The sequence below is a fragment of the Doryrhamphus excisus genome, linkage group LG10 (assembly GCF_037039965.1).
Source record: "Doryrhamphus excisus strain RoL-2023G ecotype Guam linkage group LG10, RoL_Dexc_Guam_v1.1, whole genome shotgun sequence".
NCBI lineage: Eukaryota > Metazoa > Chordata > Actinopteri > Syngnathiformes > Syngnathidae > Doryrhamphus > Doryrhamphus excisus.
The window spans coordinates 6,730,998-6,751,388 of NC_136366.1; the positions used below are offsets into that span (position 1 = coordinate 6,730,998).

The following is a 20,391-nucleotide window of genomic DNA, read 5'->3' on the forward strand; positions in this document are numbered from 1 at the left end:
CCACTTGAAATAATACACTAGCCTGGAGATGTTTGTGAGCTTGGATTATTTGCTCAGAGTTTTGTCAACCAGATGCTTGAACATTTCACCACAGACACATACTGACAATACAGACAATATAAATATTACTTTAGTTGTATATTTGAATACTATATAACACACTAAATGGACGTTGTAGTAGATGGACTTTTAGGTGTACCATTGAGAGAATGACAGTATAGTCATCTTCGAGGCTTTGTTTTGATGCTTCACTGGTGTAATGCCTCCCTCTCGTGGCAAGTTTGAAGCATTACCATTTGAACCATACAAACAATGCCAATAACAATAATATTTAGACGCAAATGATGGAACCATATCATGAAAACTTTGTGAAACATAAACAGAAAATTAATAAAACCATGACATAACTTGTATTTGTACTGTTACTGGGAGGACTGGTTGTTCTTACCTTACGAAGCTGTAGTAGGGCCACTGCGAAATATTAGGGGAAAATTAAGTCATAATAATAAAATAATAAGCGTACTTTTAATGAAATGTATCATCCTAATATTATTAAATATGATTTATTTTAAAATGTGTTTGATTTCGAGCCAGTCGACGAAGGCCAGACGCTCGGAGGCTCCTCCTATAGCCGCGAACTAGCATCGTGAATTCAAGCGGTCTCGCCTTCCTCACACTTCCTGGTTGTGTCACGTGTTCCTCATGTTTACCCTGACGTCATGACAGAACGACATCTGCCTTCAATCGCGACAGTAAAGTAAGAAAGTCGTAACACAACTAAAGTGAAGGCGAACAAACAAAATTGACATTATAGAAGCAAAGTGAAAGCAAAGTAGTTTTTTTAAATGTAGGTTTCACAAAAGAATGTGTGATGTTCCATGGTGCTACCACATACCTTCTGCTGTCCTGCAGCTCCATCCAGATCGTGATTGTCTTTAGTAGTTTAAAACTTTTTGTGTTCTTTACAAAGTTCATGGTAGAGGTCTTTTAGGTTAGTGAGAAAGCTGTATCATAAAATATGTATTTAAATAAATGAGTATGAGTGCATGGTGCTGCTGTTGCTGTCCCATCAACAAAGAAGGTTGCTGGTCTAGTAGAATGCGGACCCCAGAATCAGAGACAGCCGCTGCCTGTCATTCACGCATGACTTCCGGGTATGTGACGTCAAGAGAGGCGGGGCTCCGTGTTAAATGTAGCTTTCTTTCTTACGTAGCCAAAGCCAAAGCTTGGGGAGAGGTGGCCAGAAAGAGAGTCGGGAAAGAAGGACGGCGAAGGGGAACGAAGAAGTGGGGGGAAATTGAAAAGCCGTAAAGTGACTTGTATTTTGTTTTGTTTTGGAGGCGGCAAAGGGAGGCTTTAGCGGCGGCGAGATGGCTCAGTCGCTAGCTAACGGTGTGGACTTGGCTAGCAAGCGGCTACATTCAAGGTAAGAGGAAATGTCTTCAATAAAATACCATGCCACCTTGTTGGACATATGTCTAAATATAAAATACAAATAAAATATATATGAGTAAATCGGTCACAGCAGCTGTCTAGTCAAGGAGAAATCGGATGGTTACTCAACCGGACCGAACCTAGCACGGTCAAGCCAGAGAGCCCGGTTCCAAGCCTCAAACCTGGCTTGGGGTAACTGCAGACTCAGAGGAGCCCCACGTACACTGGACGTGGGAAATCCCCGGCAAAACACGTCCTCGTTGATTTAAAAGAAAAATACATGAATCTTTTTATTTTCATTAGTGTAACTGGGTATTAAGCCATGAATCCAGGTTAGCCCAGGTCACCACTGAAACTTTCAGGCCTCTTTATTAGGTACACCTGAAGCCTAATGAGATGCTGATAAAGTGAAAGCAGAATACATATGTGCTGTGTTGGGCTGTTTATGTGATATACAGTATATGGCATTACTACGCTGACTTACAGAAACTAAAACAATTCAGGAGGGCTTTAATTGCCAGCACTAGTCTTCACTTACGTTGTTATTGCATGATCTTTTTCATCAGTATTTGAAAGACTTGATGTTTTCATCTACTAATATCCCAGTGGTTATCTTATTGTTCCACTAGTAAGATGATACACCTGCCCATACAGTACACTGTACTTGGAAATATCACCTAGATCTACTTCATATTTCATTCTGCCTTACTAATGATTTACTGTATTCAAATAAGCTAATCATTTGTAAGGCAGAATATCCTCCTTATTCCCCAATCTTTGCAATTAATACAGAAAATGAAAACCACAAGAGCAGTCATTTCAGCACAGTATGTATTCTTACATTTACTTGTATATATTTTGTGTTGTTGGTCCGTACATATAGTTGCTTTACTTTACTTATGAGCTCATGCATTTCCTCCATGACTGCTCTAAAGACAAGCAAGACAAATGTAAACACAATATGACCTAAGCACAAGTACATTCATAAAAGTTAACAGAGAGAATAAAACATGTACTACGTGCTGTACACAAACGGTGACCATGTATGTTCATAATATGAAGCGTGAGGTATTGACATAACCTTCAGATCTCTCCATGTTGTCGAAACACACACATGCCATCAATAAATATATAACTTTAAAAAAAATAGTTTTAAATGAGATGCTAACAAAAGAATGAAGAACTCCTAATGCGGTGTTGCGGAGGGAGAGAAAGGGAAAAAACATTCCTTGAGAGTTTCCCTGTGGTTTCCCGGACAACCAGTAGCAGCAGCCTGTAATTATGGCCGGATTACTACTCCGAGCACACAGTTTTCAGTTGAGCACGTTGAGCACGAGGAGAGGCCTCTGAAGACCTAAAAACATTTCATTCATAGGTAGTAGTAGTAGTAGTTGGGATTTCCACTTCCGTTCTATGGTTGAGCAAAGGATCCACTTCTGCAGTGGACTCAAAAAGCAAAGTGACAGGAGAACCAAGACTTCCCCAAACTGACCAGTGTGATCCTTCACCAGACCACAAGGATGTAAAGAATGAAAAGTCCTCACAGTGGACCCCTTTTTGTGTTTGTTTTGTACGCTTGCCTTGCTTTTCTTGCTGGGGCTTTTTTCCCCCCGAATTCCTTCCATCTGTTTTGCACTTAATCACAGTCATTTCTAAATATTTCAACTCCAAATACCATTTTATAACCCCCTGGGCTTCTAGAAGCTACACTGGCCTGTTTTTTGTTACCTCGCATCAATAAAATGTGAGAGAAATGAAAGTTATCTTGGTACTCATCGATGTTGCCATCTATTTAGACAAGAGCAGTTGTAGTTGGAGCCCTTTTCATTGGATAGGAAATCAATACAGCTATACAAGCTGCACATCCATTTCTGTCTGTGAATATTTTCATTCATCCAGGCAACTGTATTCCTGGGGCAGTGAATCGATGGCAGCAGGCTGTCCAGGTTGTTTTAGAAGACGTTTTGGCTCCAATCTGGGTGTAAATTATAAATGTGTCATTTCTATGATTGTCCTTTTCAACTAAACTAAAATGGTTAACGTTGTCGTTATCATGACCCTATTTGTTTGTTTTGGCTAGGGTTGGGTACACCCTGTTTTTCACCTTACAAAAGCATTTTAGACAGCTCTCCCCACGTATAGTATTGGCGTACGGTCAGTCCCCTTACGTATTGGCGTACGGTCAGTCCCCTTACGTATTGGCGTACGGTCCCCATCCGTATTGGCGTACGGTCCCCATCCGTATTGGCGTACGGTCCCCATCCGTATTGGCGTACGGTCCCCATCCGTATTGGCGTACGGTCCCCATCCGTATTGGCGTACGGTCCCCATATGTATTGGCGTACGGTCCCCATATGTATTGGCGTACGGTCCCCATATGTATTGGCGTACGGTCCCCATATGTATTGGCGTACGGTCCCCATCCGTATTGGCGTACGGTCCCCTCACGTATTGGCGAACGGTCCCCTCACGTATTGGCGAACGGTCCCCTCACGTATTGGCGAACGGTCCCCTCACGCATTGGCGAACTTACACCAAATTGTACTGAATTGTACAGTGTGAGCAATCACACTGTACACAGAACAGATGAAGGAAATTAATTCATATGGATGAATTTCCTCAAAGGAAATTTGTGGAAATTCATTTATTGCGGTCAGGTCTGGAACCAATTAACTGCTATAAACGTGGGATCACTGTAATGAAAATATGAAATTAAACTGTCATAAAAACAGGCAACAATCTCCGACATCAACCCTGTGACTTACTGGAAGGGCCAGTAGAGGAAATAATCCAACATTTTAGCCTCCTCGTTAATCACCATAAGACTGACGTGGTTAATTAATGAGCCATGTTGTTCACTCCGTGTAGCTGCCAATGAGGACAACGCTGTTCATCCGCAGTGCGCCCAATGAGGCATACACCGCATCCTTGCAGCACGTGCTGCAATCGTTCTCAGCCAGGTGGAGTGTCTCTTGACCAAAATGAAGTATTTGATCCCAATTGGAGGCACGGTTTTGACATTGTTGTAAAGTCGCCACTCTGCTCTTGAGTCTTGGATCTTGATAACCTAATAAGGTTCCTGCAAGTCAGCAGATAGATGGATTAGGCCGGGCCACTTAATGCCCTGCATGGTCACTATTGAGGAGGTAGATTAGCTGTCCCATTGCTCTGTTTCGGCTGTGATCTCATTGGATCACTCTGAAAGGGAGCTGTAAGTCTTGGTGCCATCTGAGGACAACCATTGCACATTTCAAACCGAAATGGTAAACACCGAGTAGCACAACAGCTGTGGTTCCTGGTCGGTTAGCTTGGATTACTCCAACACTGAAAACATATTCTTTCGTTTTTGCCAAGAAACACAACTGGAGCGTCTTGGTGTTGGAATCATCCCGTCGGTCTGTTTTGTCGAATCTTCTGGCTGACCTGAGAAGCAGATGTGATTATTGGCTGCTAGGGATCGGACCGCATTAACCCGGATATACACTTTTTCCACAGTTAAGGTTCAAAGGAAGAAACGTGTGTTGTCAGCGTTAATGTGTCATCCTGATGGCAGCCGAGTCGTGTCCTCTATCGGGAGCCGAGCGGGCCGTGTGCAGGCTGGTGCACCATGGCCCCCGACCTCAAGCCGTGCTTAAGCCTTTACATGTGGAGTTACGGGTGTTTGTGGACAAAACACTTGGGAAACAGAAACACAGGTACTACTGAACCAGAAGCCTAGTGGCAACTTGTGTTGTAGTCCTGGACTAAACTAAACCAGGTACATTAAGCCTTCCTGTATGCCCCATCATATGACTTTATTCTTGTAACAGACTTCTTTCTTTTGAATTTACATCTCAATTTACTCTTTTTAGTGGTTTCATGGATACCCCTTAGACAATGTTTCCCTGGAAATTATTGAAGTACTTTTTGTGTAAAGAAATAAAATAAATAAATACTGACATAGGTGATAAGTATCTGAACACTTTATGTTGAAGTCAGTCTGTGTTCCCATACTTAGAAATGTTGAAGATAGATTCTGGAAAGAAGTGAAATGGTTCTTGACCCCACTAAACCTCCTTATGCAAGCACATATGGCACATGTGTCGGTCTTTCCTATACGGTGACGTGGTCACATATGTCAAACAGATTAGATTGGAGGATAATCCTTGATTAGTATCTTATCCGGAATTTGGCGCTGCGGCCAAATATGATGGTTTATTCTGGATTATAGGAGGAATCTGGCAATACCATTCACTGATGAGACATGCCTGGTTTTGTTGTCGGGAACAACACAATCCAGTACCACACTGAAAGGGACTGTATGCATCTGGCTGAAGATTCCATTTTTTTTCAACCATAGCATCTAAGAACATGGCCACCAGCTAGCATATGTTACCAATAGTTTAAGTACAATTCGAAGATAGCTCATGTTAGTAGCTAAACTTTGTCCAATCGCTATCATTTCCTGACAACAAAGATAACTACTGTGTGTGTGAAGTCCAGTATAGCTCAGATATGATTTGATACGATGATTGCACTACATTCAAACACTCTCTCGGTAGCTGGGGAACCCACATACGGCTCATATGCATTTATTGAGAAGAAAAGCCTTCTTTTGAATTGTGCCGGGAAGTGTTTTTCCACATACATTGTCCATCTTTTATGAGGAAAACAGATGTAGTTGTTAAGGTACCAGCCACATCTTGTTCCTGTCTCTATTCAGGATGGAGGCCTCTTGTCTGGAGCTGGCGTTGGAAGGGGAGCGCCTGTGCAAGGCTGACGATTTTAAAGGAGGAACGGCGTTTTTCGAGGCAGCTGTGCAAGTCGGCACAGAGGACCTGAAGACCCTCAGCGCCATCTACAGCCAGTTAGGCAACGCCTACTTCTACCTGAAGGAATATGGGAAAGCCTTGGAATACCACAAGCATGACCTCACTCTGGCAAGGTGAGGCCGTCTGTCGTTGTTGCAGTGCATTTTGGTTTATTTATGCTCGGACATCAAGGGAAACTTGTATCTAAAGTTTGCCATACATTTTTTTTTTCATTCAAAAAACATCCTTCATGACTTTTTTGAGCTTAAAAAGCAGCAAAACTTAAATTTAAATTTAACCAAAGTTAATTAATTAAATTAATTAATTAAAAATTAATTAAAGTTACCTGCGTGAAAAATAAAATGTTACACTGACTTTAAAGGGTACCTATTATGTTTTTCCTCTTTTCCAATGTTGTATTCTCATGTTAAACAATGCCAATACGTCAGATAATGAGGTTTGCGCTTTTGTAAGGGAGCCCTGAAAGCAGGTTTGGATGGCTCTGCACGCTGTGTTGTACAGAGTTTTTTTTTAAACACAGTTCCACTGACATCAACACAACTGGACTTCCTTATATGGGCATGCCCAGGCACAAGCTGTGTGTGCAAGCGGAGGGAGTGTGACCAATCGCAGCGGAATGGGCTGGCGGGAGGTGCCAGGTGTGGAGTAAGGCAGGAATCCCATGGAAACACAGCAGGAAGAGGTGCATAGTCTGGAAGATCTAGAGGGCTTTCTGTGTGGTTATCACATGTAGCTGCTCTATAGGAATCCAGAACTCAATACAAAGGGCAGAAAAGGGCATTTTACCCGGGTAAATAAATTCCAGGAAATACGAGTTCCTATAACTGTTATTTTTTTATTGTACAGGAAATATGATGGCCCTTTTCAAGAAAGTGAGTGGACTTTCAATATACTAAGAGTCGAAAGCCATCATGGAGGTCTCTATGGGTGAGCAGGCTTCACACTGGGAGTACAGGTGGTATTTTCGGCAGGGGAGCGATTAAAGTCCCTGAAGGCAGGATTTACCTTGTTGCATTCCAAACTCAGCAGGGATAGGGGGAGCTGGTCCGAGCAGTCGCTCAATAAAATGCACTTAACTGCCTGTCCTCATTATAGTCCCTGCGCTGTGGTTTGCCGACTACATAGATTAATAAAGATGATACTGACGTACTGTATAAAGCATACTTTATGCGTGTTCTCTCAGGACCATCGGGGATAGAATCGGAGAGGGGAAAGCCAGCGGTAACCTTGGCAACACCCTGAAAGTGCTGTGCCGCTTTGACGAGGCTGTTGTCTGTTGTCAAAGACATTTGGATATCTCCCAAGAGCAAGGCGACAAGGTAAAGGATTGTGGAATTATGCTTCCATCTTCACCCTATTTGACATCAGGTTTCTTGTGCGCTTCTAGGTTGGGGAGGCGCGGGCACTTTACAATATTGGGAACGTGTTTCATGCTAAAGGCAAACAGCAGCTGTGGGGCTGCACCCAAGAGCCAGGAGACCTTCCCCCTGATGTCAGTGAAACGCTGCAAAGGGCTACGAGCTTTTACGAGTATGTATCCTTGGCGGTACGCACACAACTTGTCTTGTTCACCATCACGTGATGCGGCTTCAGGGCCTGTATGCTACATTCTGTGTGTCCCAAGTTGTGCACTTCCTCTCTAGGATGAACTTATGTTTGGTCAAGGAGCTTGGCGATCGTGCTGCTCAGGGCAGAGCCTATGGGAACCTGGGCAACACCCACTACCTTTTGGGAAACTTTGTGGAAGCCATCAAGTTCCACAGGCAGGTAAGAGTACTACTGCATGTACTACATAGATATGACATAAATCGAGTGTAACATCATGCGACTGTCTTGTTATCCACAGCGACTATCCATAGCCAAGGAATTTGGTGACAAAGCAGCAGAGCGGCGAGCCTACAGCAATTTAGGGAATGCCCTCATATTCCTGGGCCAGTTCAGCACTGCCACAGACTACTACAGGTAAAAGAGGAGGCAGGCTGACATCTAGTGGTGATAGGAAGAAGTGGAACAAAATAGTCACGCCGGGGGCCTTTTTAGGAAAACGCTGCATCTATCACGGCAGCTGCGGGACCAAGTGATGGAAGCTCAGGCCTGCTACAGCCTGGGAAACACCTACACTCTGTTGCAGCAGTACGAGAGGGCCATAGAGTATCACCTGAAGCACCTGTACATTGCTCAGGCTCTTACGGACAGGTAGGGCAAGCGCCTCAATTTTCAAGATGGAGTTTGCACATTGTATGGTTGTGTGTTGTCAGGGTTGGAGAGGGCCGAGCCTGCTGGAGTCTGGGAAACGCTTACGTGTCTCTTGGGAATCACAAACAGGCTCTCCACTACGCCCGAAAACACCTGGAAATCTCCAAAGAAGTAATATATCACTTTGAGTGTAGCCATTCAACCTCGTACACACATGTATTCAAACCCACAATGTCCCTCAGATTGGGGACAGGAATGGGGAGCTAACGGCCAGGATGAATGTGGAGCAGCTGATGGAGGCCTTGGGTGTCAGCGACGGTGACCTTTCACCTTCCAGTTCGGAGTTCGAGATGCAAGGTGAGGCAGAACCACGCCTGCTTATGAGGAACATAAGATCATGAGCCATAATGTGCATTTTTAGTCGCTGAGGGAGCTTCAAACAAGCTGGTCAACCTTCATTTTAAATAGGATGAATCTGTTCCAGAGTCAAACCTCTAACCCTCATTAAAAACCTTTTATTTCTAGTGGTCAAAATCAATAACACATTCACATTAAAGAGTAAATATTCAGTGTGAACCTGAATATATGAGGTCCTGCAGCTATCATCAATAAGCGTCGCGAGTGTGCACATTCAGCTCTGAGTCACATGGTCATGTGACCACTACTGACGTGGACTTGAGTCAGCTCACGGGCTCAATGCTTCCTCCAGGTGCCAGACCCAAATTGACCAAGAGGAACAGCATGGACAGCGTGGAGCTGTGGAAGCTGTCTTCATACAAGGTGACCGCTCACACCGTATGTCAAATGTTGGCGCTCAGAATCCGTATTTCCTGTTGAACATCGTGCTGTCCCTCCAGGACGGCGAGGGCCAAGAGATGGAATGCATACCCAGGAGGGCCACAAGTCGCACGTCACAGCCTGGTAAAAGGAAAGGCTACCCCGACAGTCAGTCATCTGACGAAAGACAGTGGTTGGACTCTCCGGTGGACGCTGATGACATCACGGTGCAAGTCCCGCCCCCGGTGTCGGTGAGTAGACGTGGGCTGGTTTTACAGTCTCAGACGGTGTCCTTACACTAAGCTCATTAGCAAGCTGCTGGTGGGAGCGTCCACATTAGCTCCAGCAAGTACGCTGTTTGTACTGCTGTAGGTTTTTCTTTGAAATATTCCAAGGAGGATGCATGCGGTGTTGGTGCATGTCCAGGAATTGTCTTTGGATTTTCAGAGCAGGCACCTAGCAACTTGGAGACTGGGGGTTAATTAAAGTGTTAGTTGTAGCATTTCCAGTAATATCTTGCTTCATTATATGTCAAACCAACCGAGTCCGGTCCAATTCCTGTTTCTGTGTCCACCGTGTCCTCAGGTCTCCTTTGTTACATATCAGGCAATTAGCAAGGTTAAATCGGGGACATTTGGTCTTTAATTTCCCACGAGCCTGCTCGACATGATGTAATAAGTCGCCCACATATGGAAAAGTCCTCTCTCGCTCATCTCATTTCCCTATGAACTAGTTTCCCTACGCCCCCCCCCCCCCCCCACACACACCCGTGAATTAGGTGTCGCTTTGCAAATGACATCTTACCTTGTCATTGGCTCAGATGACCTCGCTAATTGCTATCATCAGCAAGCTGACATCATAAGGAGGAGGATTACAGTATGATGAAAATATTCCACAAGGGAAGTCACACCCGCACGGAAAGCTATGTGAGCGAGGTTGTGCCCGTTTTCTTCTTTCCCAAAGCTCTAACCTGGTGGATGTGGACACAAAGCGGGTCATCAGTGGCCTCATATCCATATCATATTCAGGAAGGTGCTTGGTACGCCTCTTCTCTCCAACGTGGTCCAAAGAGGCGAAGGGAGACCCGCATTTCACACTAATTACTGATCCAGGATCATTGAAGTCATTTCTGCACAATAAGGAAGCTTTGAGAAGAAATGAGCTTTTCTTCCAGTCTGTATGGAAATAATGCCCACACACACACACCCGAGTGTGGTTCATCTCCTCTGGTTGCCAACATTGGCATGCTATCTACTCACTGTGCCCTCGCACCCAGCTTACCCCCCCCCCCCCCCCCCCCCGGCAGCACTCCCCTCTGTGTGCTGATAATGTGACCTTGATCGCAGAAGCGCTACCCCCTCCCTGCTGGCTCTCCCCTTCCCATAATGAGTTGTTTTCCCACAGTGGGTGAATGGCACAAAAACGGCCCACAGGAGAATGAGAGAGAGTGAGAGAGAGAAAGAGAGAGAGGAGAGTGCATTAAAGTTGGCTGCGACAGAGGGACACAAGAGAGGCGCTTTGAGAGGGAGGGAGGACAGGAGGGGAGCGCAGCCAGGGATGTAAGGTGGTCGGGGGGACGTAAGGGGAGAGGAATGACACAGCGAGTAGGGAAGAGGAAGTGCAGCCGGTAAGTTCATTTGATCTTTTAACTTCCCAGATTTAGCCCCCCCCCCCATGTACATATGTACCCCATACATATTGTCCGTCCTCGCTTAAAATGGGAAAACTTGAAATGCAACTCAGCTGAATGCCTCTTTTGTTTGCACCACCCTTTGGATGTGCGCTAGCAGGTCTGCTGACCTACTTCACTTTGCTGCAAGCCATTCAAAGACTTTTCATTTTCCCACAAATACTTTGTTGGTCTGTTTCAAAGAACCAGCCCGTCATGAAACTCTGCTGACCAAAAGGTATTTGAGGTTTTAACCAACGAAGAGCAAGGGCCAGTAGACGGCAGACCTCCACCAAGGCAGAGGAAGCGTACAGCTTAGATATCTTCCAGTTTGTCATGAAGAGGCTAGTCCCACGCCCCGTCTTTAACTGTAATAAAACTGTAAGATAGCCTGCGTACGTATGTGTCCTTTCAGAAACTGGGTCGTGACCCCTCCGATGAGGACTGCTTCTTTGACCTGCTCAGCAAGTTCCAAAGCAGCCGCATGGATGACCAGCGTTGCCGTTTTGATGACGCCCACAACGGCGATGGCGAAGAAGGCGCTGCCCTGAGCAACATGATAGGTCGGTTCTTCTCCCAGAACAGTACTGTAATAATGAGCCTCTTGCCCGAAGACAGCTGGGATAGGCTCCAGCACCTCCCGTGACCTTCGTGAGGAAAAGCGGTAGAAAATGAATGAATATATTTTTTTAGATGGCACGGCGGGTGAGTGGTTAGCGCGCAAACCTCACAGCTAGGAGACCACGGTTCAATTCCACCCTCGGCCATCTCTGTGTGGAGTTTGCATGTTCTCCCCTTGTATGTGTGGGTTTTTTCCGGGTACTCCGGTTTCCTCCCACATTCCAAAAACATGCTAAGTTAATTAGCGACTCTGTGGCTGTCGACCAGTGTGCTCTTGCCCAAAGACAGCTGGGATAGGCTCCTGCATCCCCGCGACCCTCGTGAGGAAAAGCGGTAGAAAATGAATGAATATATATTTTTACATTGTTTTTAAATACACTAAATTCACATACAAAATCGATCTACTGTATATCATTTAAAAAATCTTCAAATACTCCCAGGTTGCCTTCAAGTACTAGTACACCCATTTGACAACCTTAGAGTAGTCCGTGTGAAGCCCAACCGAGCATGAATGTGTGGTGGTGGTCGGAGAGGCCACAGGCAGTCTATCCCAGGGCAGCTGTAGCTACAGATGTAGATTACCACTGCCAGTGGAGGCTTCAGTTGTGTCTTTCATGTTGCAGACCCTGCTGTTACCACCTCCCCTCAGACGGAGGAGCTGTTTGACTTGATCGCCAGCTCTCAGAGTCGCCGCCTGGATGACCAGCGCGTCAACGTGGGGAGCCTTCCGGGTCTCAGGATCACACAGAACAACCTGGGCCACCTGGTCGGGGAGGGCGATCAAGAGCCCAGCGACGACTTCTTCAACATGCTCATCAAGTGCCAGGTAAAGATTGGGACACGAGATCGCCATCCGAAATTGTTTGATGTTAAATCCTTCCACACCAAATGCATCCGGTCATGACTTGGCACCTTGGCTTTATGGGAGGGGCTAGCTTCACTATGTCGGTGATGGTCTCAAGTTGTCACCTTTGCCTTTTCTCTGTGTGAATGTGTGACCGCAGTCCTCCAGGATCGATGATCAGCGGTGCTCCCCGCCAGAAGCGGGCCCCCATGCCCCCACAGTGCCTGACGAAGACTTCTTCAGCCTCATCCAGAGGGTGCAGGCCAAGCGTATGGACGAGCAGCGCGTCCAGCTAGCGACCGACGAGCAGGACAGCCCGGAAGGCTCTCCCGACCCCGAGCCGCCCGGCGGTTTCCCCAGCTAGGACAGGGCAAAAGCGAGTAACAGGATGGCGAGCCGAGGCAGGCCCCTCTCTTGCAAAAATGGTGGCGACAGGCGGCGATGGCGTGCAAAATTCCGCTCGTAAGTCCCGAGTATGTGTACATAGAACAGTCAACACGCGGCGCTTTGCACGGTCATGAGGGGATGATCATCTAAACGTAACATCTGATGCCTTAATCAGCATTTTTCCTCCCCAGACTCGAGATTGTATTCGTAGAAGCACACCAACAATATAGTTTAGACATTTTTAACTTTTACCACCGATTTCATTCTAGTTGCAGAGGTCAATGAGTTGCACTGAAATCTTGGGGGGGGGGGACATTTTTATACAGAAATAAGTAACATTTTCTTCAATTATTTATGTGAGGTTAGTATTTTTCCTTTAAAAAAAAAAAAACCCAAGTATACGTGCTAATACACATGCCAAATCCTTTAGGCATAACAAATGGTGATTATTGCTGCTTTAAGCATTCCTACAAGCCTGGCGTCACTGATGTTCAGTGGCAGTATTAAGTTACATAACGCTATGCAGTGTTAAAAGTGTCATGCTCAGTTAAAAACTTGAAGCCACTCATTATTCTTCATTCACGTATAAAGATGTTTGTGCGTGATGAAATCCCCTGATAGAAAAACAGACAGCAAGAGGCTGCTTAGCATAGCAGACGGTGCCACATTCTGCAGAGGAAACACTGCACCCTGGTGGCCACATCCCTGTATGACATGGTGCAATTTCATGTAGTGGGGATTTCTTTCCTCCCAACTACATTAGTACAGACAATATTAGTAATTATATAATTATCTTGCACTTAAAGTGTGACTATTCCGCGAGCTGCATTTTTTTTGGGCGATTGCACAATAAGAATCACACATAAGGGGGTTGGGGGGGGCAGCAAAAGAGCAGATTTTGAAGCTGTGAGTAATGTGAACATTTCTGCATTTGTTATATGGTACGAATATGCTTCAAACTACGAGCAGGTGTCTTCATCTTTTAGTTTGGAAACACAAAATGTCACGCATACCTCATTTTTGTACCTCAAATGACTCGAAGCGACGCGTTGGGTAACATTGGGAGCTGCACTTCTGTGAATTAACCTTTTTATTTTCATGAAGGACCCGCTACGCTTTTGTTTGTCACTGCCCTCATTTGTACATATTATATCAATATATTTTGTATTTATGTTCCGTTTGGGGCATGCAATTGAGTCCCCCATGCTTTTAATAAAAATGTTTATTAGGTTTATTATGGCCATGGCGTTATTGTTATAGGTAGTTTACTCTATTGCGAAATGCTGACTATTCTTGCAGACGGTGCATTGATTAGATAGCATTTGGCAATGTTGGCCTTTGGAAATGGGAGACTCAGAAGGAGCACATCCGACTTAAAACCTGGAATGTCAAACATTAGGATTTTACATTTCATGGTAATACCTGTAATGGTGGAGTCCCATAACGTTAGTATCTCTGAGTAGTACCCAAGTGTAGACTTGCTAACCAAATACTGCCAATAACCTTAGTATCAGAGTAGACTTTCTAACCAAGTACTGCCAATAACCTTGGTATCAGAGTAGTAACCAGAGTAGACTTGCTAACCAAATACTGCCAATAACCTTAGTATCAAAGTAGACTTTCTAACCAAGTACTGCCAATAACCTTGGTATCAGAGTAGTACCCAGAGTAGACTTGCTAACCAAATACTGTTAATAACCTTAGTATCTGAGTAGTACCCAGGGTAGACTTGCTAACCAAATACTGCCAATAACCTTAGTATCCCAGAGTAGACTAACCAAATACCGGCAATAACCTTCGTATCAGAGTTGTACCCAGAGTAGACTAACCAAATACTGGCAATAACCTTAGTATCAGAGTAGTACCCAGAGTAGACTTGCTAACCAAATACTGCCAATAACCTTAGTATCTGAGTAGTACCCAAAGTAGACTTGCTAACCAAATACTGGCAATAACCTTAGTATCAGAGTAGTACCCAGAGTAGACTTCCTAACCAAATACTGCCAATAACCTTAGTATCAGAGTAGTACCCAGAGTATACTAACCAAATACTGCCTATAACCTCAGTATCAGAGTAGTGCCCGGAGTAGACTAACCAAATACTGCCAATAACCTTACTATCAGAGTACTACCCAGAAGAGACTAACCAAATACTGCCGATAACCTTAGTATTTCAGAGTAGTACCCAGAGTAGACTTGCTAACCACATACTGCCAATAACCTTAGTATCAGAGTAGTACCTAGAGTAAACTAACCAAATACTGCCAATAACCTGAGTATCAGAGTTGACTTTCTAACCAAGTACTGTCAATAACCTTAGTGTCAGAGTAGTACCCGGAGTAGACTTACCAACCAAATACTGCCAATAACCTTGGTATCAGAGTAGTACCCAGAGTAGACTAACCAAATACTGCCAATAACCTTGGTATCAGAGTAGTACCCAGAGTAGACTAACCAAATACTGCCAATAACCTTAGTATCAGAGTAATACCCAGAGTAGACTTGCTAACCAAATACTGCCAAAGACTGCTGCCACTTTTAGCCATCCCCTCTCTCATTTCACCGCCCCCCCCCCCCCCCCCCCCGCCCCGCTCCGGTGCCCTTTTACCCAGAATGCATCGCAGACGTCGCAGGCTCAGCCAGGCTATAAAAAGCCATGTAGTGGGGGAGGGAGGGAGGGGGCCGCCGTTCAGCAGGAACCGACTCTCACTCGGGGGGAATAACCAACCAAGGGAGACAGGCAGCCCCTTGCACCGGGAATCTGCAGAGGCAGGACGGAGACAGGTCAGTATGAGGATACTCCATCTTTGCCATGGGTGGGGTGGGGTGGGGGGGTTAAGGCATCAGAGGAGACGCATGCCGATAAACGACAAGGAAGGAAGGAAGGAAGGGTGTGCATCATCTGTCAGAGTGAAGATGCAAGGAGGGAGGAGGTGACTTCCATGACTATGAGCACTAGAGGACTGCGGTGCTGTCAAGGGGAAATGAGAGGGTGGACTTGAACTCAGCGTCACGTAGTGGCAGTGAAGGCAGCATTGACTTCACTGTCACGTCTTGGAGGAGCAGCAGCAGGAGGAGGAGGAGGAGGAGGAGGAATAATGTTCAACGTTATGCCGTAGAGAGAAGGTGCGGATAGGAGGAAGGAGGTAGGGCAGACTTCAACTGTGGGTCACTGGAGCTCTCACCGCTGCTCCTTAACGGCAGCTCAATCGACCCCTGTCAGTGTTTAGGAATCTAGGCTCGATTCTCCGACTGGATCTCCTTTTCACAAACATCATCGCCCACTGCGTGACGTCAAAGGGGGTCCTCCGTTTCCCCTTAAAGGGCCAGTACATAGAAATCAGAATGCAGCACTTTGCCTCCAACGTCTCTCTCTTTGGACACATTATCCCCTTCTCTTGACAGCTGGGGGCGCTTATTTTAGCGGGTTAAAAAATAGTAAAACGACATAAGGTGGGCGAGGTCACGTGCAGACACTTGAAGCATGCCCATAGTAAAATGTCCACTGTTTTTACATTTTCGGTGCCGAATACGTTGCCATTTGCACACCAGTTAGAGCTCGACGTCCATAAAAGGTGGCCGTCACAAATAGGCTCTGCTAACTCAGCTGTCGGTGACCTTTTTAGGTGCCCGGAAATTGGACGCCTTCAAGTACACCGGCAGCCATGAAGCACACCTCACCATTGCCCTGGACCTCCATATGTAACAAATGACGTCATTACCAGGCGGTGGTGGTGTGTGACGTCACAAGTGACTTTTCCCGTTATTTAGCTAGCCCAGCAGTTCTGTCCTTCAAATAGAATATCATACGTTTAACTTTAATGGCTGAATTGGGTTGTAAGGCGCATTCATGGGGCAGGTTAGGACTCGTCAGACTGGTTCCTCCTACTTCCTCATATTTAGCCGTGGAATACCAAAGCAGTGGATTCTTAAACTCTTCCTAAAGTGGATTATTCCAGACAGGTTATACGAACGTACAATGTTTTACTCACAAGAGGACGTCAAATGACGTAGTAAATAACATGTTTCCCTCTATTTTGTTTTTAGCTGAAGGACAGGATACAGTGAATGCAACATAATGGCAGGTACGTAACAGACAAACACTTTAATACGAAAATTGGGATTTATGACGTCTTCACACGTTTGTTTTGAAATTGTTGGGTGGTTTTGGGTTGTTGGCTCGTTAATGTGAACTTTGCCTCCCTCTTTCGGTCGTTTTGGATATTACAGCAGAGGCAAACCTTCCCGTTTATTTGCGTTTTGGATTCAATTCACACGAATGGGATCCTCACCTTTAATGTAGACTACAGCTAAGATTACCGATCTGGTCATGTTTTTAGTGAGCGTAGTGGTTAGTTTGACCTGGTTGTTGCCATGGTAACACTGGCAGTAATAATGCAAGACAACACAATGGCGAGCGGTTAAAACCCAAGCATGGGAAATTCATGCACGACTAAGGACACCACGTCACGGCACGGTTTGTAACATCAACCGTTTCTTTTGCTCTTTTATCGCAATGATCGGACTAACTCCTATTGTTTTTTCTAGACAAGATCAAAGATGCTAAGATTATCTTTGTGGTCGGTGAGTACGCTACCAGCTCATCGTTGCCATGTATTGGACACCCACAACCACAACTAATGGATCTTCGACCAAAAATTCTTGCAGGCGGTCCCGGTTCCGGTAAGGGCACACAGTGTGAACGGGTAGTGGCTAAGTACGGCTACACCCATCTGTCGTCCGGGGATCTGCTGCGTGCGGAGGTCAGCTCAGGGTCCGAGCGAGGCAAGCAGCTCCAGGCCATCATGCAGAGGGGGGAGCTGGTGCCCCTGGTAAGGGATGACGCCGACGTCCCACCATTTTCCAGTCGGATGGGCTGTCGGGACGGTCTAGTTTTCTGTGTCAGACTGTGGCTCTGTATGTTCAGGAAACCGTCCTGGACATGATTAAGGACGCCATGATCGCCAGGGCGGACGTCTCCAAGGGCTTCCTGATTGACGGTTACCCCCGTGAGGTGAAGCAGGGGGAGGAGTTTGAGAAAAAGGTAAGCAGTCTTTTCTTTGAGTGTCCGGGTTTCAAGTTTCAGTGACCTCTCTGCGTCCGCAGATTGGCAAACCCTGCCTGCTTTTGTACGTGGACGCCAAAAGCGAGACCATGGTCAAGCGCCTTCTGAAACGTGGCGAGACAAGCGGCCGTTCGGACGATAACGAAGAGACCATCAAGAAGCGCCTGGATCTTTATTACAAGGCAACTGAGCCCGTCATCGCTTTCTACGAGAAACGTGGCATTGTCAGAAAGGTGAGCGCAAACTCCCGCCCACGTCCTTGTCCTCGCCATATGCTGTCACGTCAATCATCTTGGTGCCCCGCCCAGGTGGACTCTGAGCTTCCTGTGGAGGAGGTCTTCAGCCAGGTCTCCAAGGCCATTGATGCTCTGTAAGGCACACACGGAGACCGAGCAAACGGTCTTGAGACGACCGCCCTTGGCCACAGGAAGATGAAACGAACTAAAGCATCGATGATGATGGTTTGCTGACTTGGCATCGTTTGATTGACACTTGGACCCAAAGTTAGTTGGAATTAAATAATTACAATTTGAACTAAACTCCCCTCATGAAAAGTAAACAAGCACTTTGGGATCCGCACCTTTTCATCATTGACAGCCATTTTTATCCAAATAAGGGCATGGTACAAACTTTAACCTTTTTGGCTAAGAGTCGTGAAAGCCACATATTTTAATATCTATTCACGTAAACGCCATCTAATATTTTTGTTTTATTAACTACAAACATTAAATTCAACTAAATGTGTGCATTTTTAAGCCAGACCAACAAAGTTTGACCATTGACGCGTCTTATGGTGCCGCATGGCTTTGCTCCCTATTCCGGATCTTTCCGTCGGCGTCTTCATCGTCCAAAAGATCGACTCTACAGGACTGATTCTCAATGACCCGGCTAGCTAGGCTGCCGCTTTATCCAGGAATCATGACATTGGATGATGATGGGTGGATTAAAATGTGTAATAAGGGTCCCCAAGCCATAGGTTGCCCACCCCTGTTTCATCATCATGCATCATCTAAAACCAAAAGTATTCAACTCTCACATGTCAATGGACACTTTAGGTTTTTTGGGAGATTCTTTTAGACGAGCGACCCGAGTGAAAAGTCTGCAAACACTTCATGAGCTGAACTTTGACCCCGGCTTGAGGCATTTTTCAGTATGCAAATTTGGAATGATCCATCCAAAGCTTCTTTTGCATAATCCTACTGACAGGTAATAACTCCTTTCACACAAAACGTAATACATGCCTCGCATCCCATCATCCTAAGAAACGAAGGTCCGCTTTTGTGCCAACTCCATGAAGCATGCGCTTATTTATTTAGCTTCTCAAGCTTTCCCGCTAAGAATGTCATCCAAACAGCACAAAGTCACTGATGTACATAAAAGTGCAAAGAATACTGAGTTCTAATAAAGAATCCTATCTATACGTCACATGACTGCATGGTGGATGACTTGTTCGGCTTTCTATTTAGATGACTTCAATCTAGATCTACATGACACGACCTCACATGACTCGGAAACAGGAAGTGCCTCTCATGAGCGACACAACAGGATGACAAGGACCCCAGGAGTGTTAGCACAGCTCTTCCCTCAATCCGTTGCACACTTCCGTGATATCCGGATTGTCCTCCAAGGAGAGGAAAAAGGGGGGAGTCTTAACAGGATGCGTCCCCACAAGAAAAGGCGTCTGTGTAGCACTTTCACAATCATCTTGGATGTGTGGAATGTTGCTGTTGGACTCATAAAAGCGGAGCAAGGAAAGACGAGGGCTTGCAGTACATCACGTAGGGCCGAGGAAGACAATGGAGGAGGAAATGGGGCACGTGAACGCCACACTGCCAGGACATCCAAGTTTAAGAGTGAAATGAACTTGGGAGCACATTTGGTCATCGGTCCTTTAGAGCCCCCTTGTGGCAGGAAGTGAAACTACCGTATATGCTTTTGATTGGACTGTTAGGATACACAATACAAGTGTAGTTTTTCTGGTTCTACCAAAAAATATGTGCTTGGACACATTAACAAAATTTAGTTAATCGAATTTTTATTTATTGTTTTTAAATCTGGAAAAATGTTCCACCTCGACATAAATCATTAAAAATGATTTATATTAAAACTTCTTTACAAAAAAATAATGCAACAAAATATTCTACCTTGATACAATTGTATCTTTAATTTTTTTAATATTAAAAAAATACAACTTTTCAACTATATAACACAACAAAATATTTTCATCTCTTGACTAATGTAAAAATAATCAGGCACTGTATGATTTGTGAAAATCATGTCAACACTACAATCCGTCCTAGTATTCCACAGATGGCAATGTCGCCCTCTGGTGGTTTCAAACCGGCAGTGCCGAGAATGCCCTTCCAGCCATCTCAGTGCTTTGTGATTTCCATGACATCATTTGCTTTTGTCCAAATGCCAGAAGCTTCACGGGATGAAATCTTATTAAATGGAGCGCCAATAATAATAATAATAATAATAGTCTTGGTTTTCTGAGGTTATGCGTCAGATGTGACCTTGGAGGACGATAAGGAAGCGAGTCATACACTCGGCGGTACCACAGAGACCCGGTGGCACCGTGCGGGAA

The 20,391-nt window shown here is 45.3% G+C and overlaps 2 protein-coding genes across 5 annotated transcripts; both read left to right on the top strand.

Moving 5' to 3' along the window:
* Positions 1-1,137: 1,137 nt before the first annotated feature.
* Positions 1,138-13,046, top strand: gpsm1b (G protein signaling modulator 1b). Of its 2 annotated transcripts, XM_078793955.1 has the most exons (15): positions 4,604-4,829; positions 4,930-5,129; positions 6,137-6,358; positions 7,429-7,564; positions 7,633-7,775; positions 7,889-8,012; positions 8,092-8,207; positions 8,286-8,441; positions 8,504-8,612; positions 8,684-8,798; positions 9,151-9,221; positions 9,299-9,469; positions 11,303-11,450; positions 12,132-12,334; positions 12,513-13,046. In XM_078793955.1, the coding sequence occupies exons 2-15, from the start codon at positions 4,981-4,983 to the stop codon at positions 12,714-12,716; spliced, it is 2,067 nt and encodes a 688-aa protein (XP_078650081.1). In that variant the 5' UTR covers positions 4,604-4,829; positions 4,930-4,980; the 3' UTR covers positions 12,717-13,046. The 2 variants fall into 2 exon arrangements, with proteins under 2 accessions (XP_057911147.2, XP_078650081.1); XM_058055164.2 differs by lacking the exons at positions 4,604-4,829; positions 4,930-5,129 and adding an exon at positions 1,138-1,426.
* A 2,353-nt stretch (positions 13,047-15,399) lies between these two features.
* Positions 15,400-19,229, top strand: ak1 (adenylate kinase 1). 3 transcript variants are annotated; one of them, XM_058055189.2, is made up of 7 exons: positions 15,400-15,523; positions 16,787-16,824; positions 17,288-17,323; positions 17,408-17,571; positions 17,667-17,783; positions 17,846-18,037; positions 18,113-19,229. In XM_058055189.2, exons 2-7 carry the CDS (start codon positions 16,818-16,820, stop codon positions 18,176-18,178), a joined length of 582 nt encoding a protein of 193 aa, XP_057911172.1. In that variant the 5' UTR covers positions 15,400-15,523; positions 16,787-16,817; the 3' UTR covers positions 18,179-19,229. The 3 variants fall into 3 exon arrangements, with proteins under 3 accessions (XP_057911172.1, XP_057911188.1, XP_057911180.1); XM_058055205.2 differs by lacking the exon at positions 15,400-15,523 and adding an exon at positions 16,467-16,702; XM_058055197.2 differs by lacking the exon at positions 15,400-15,523 and adding an exon at positions 16,467-16,684.
* Positions 19,230-20,391: the final 1,162 nt, after the last annotated feature.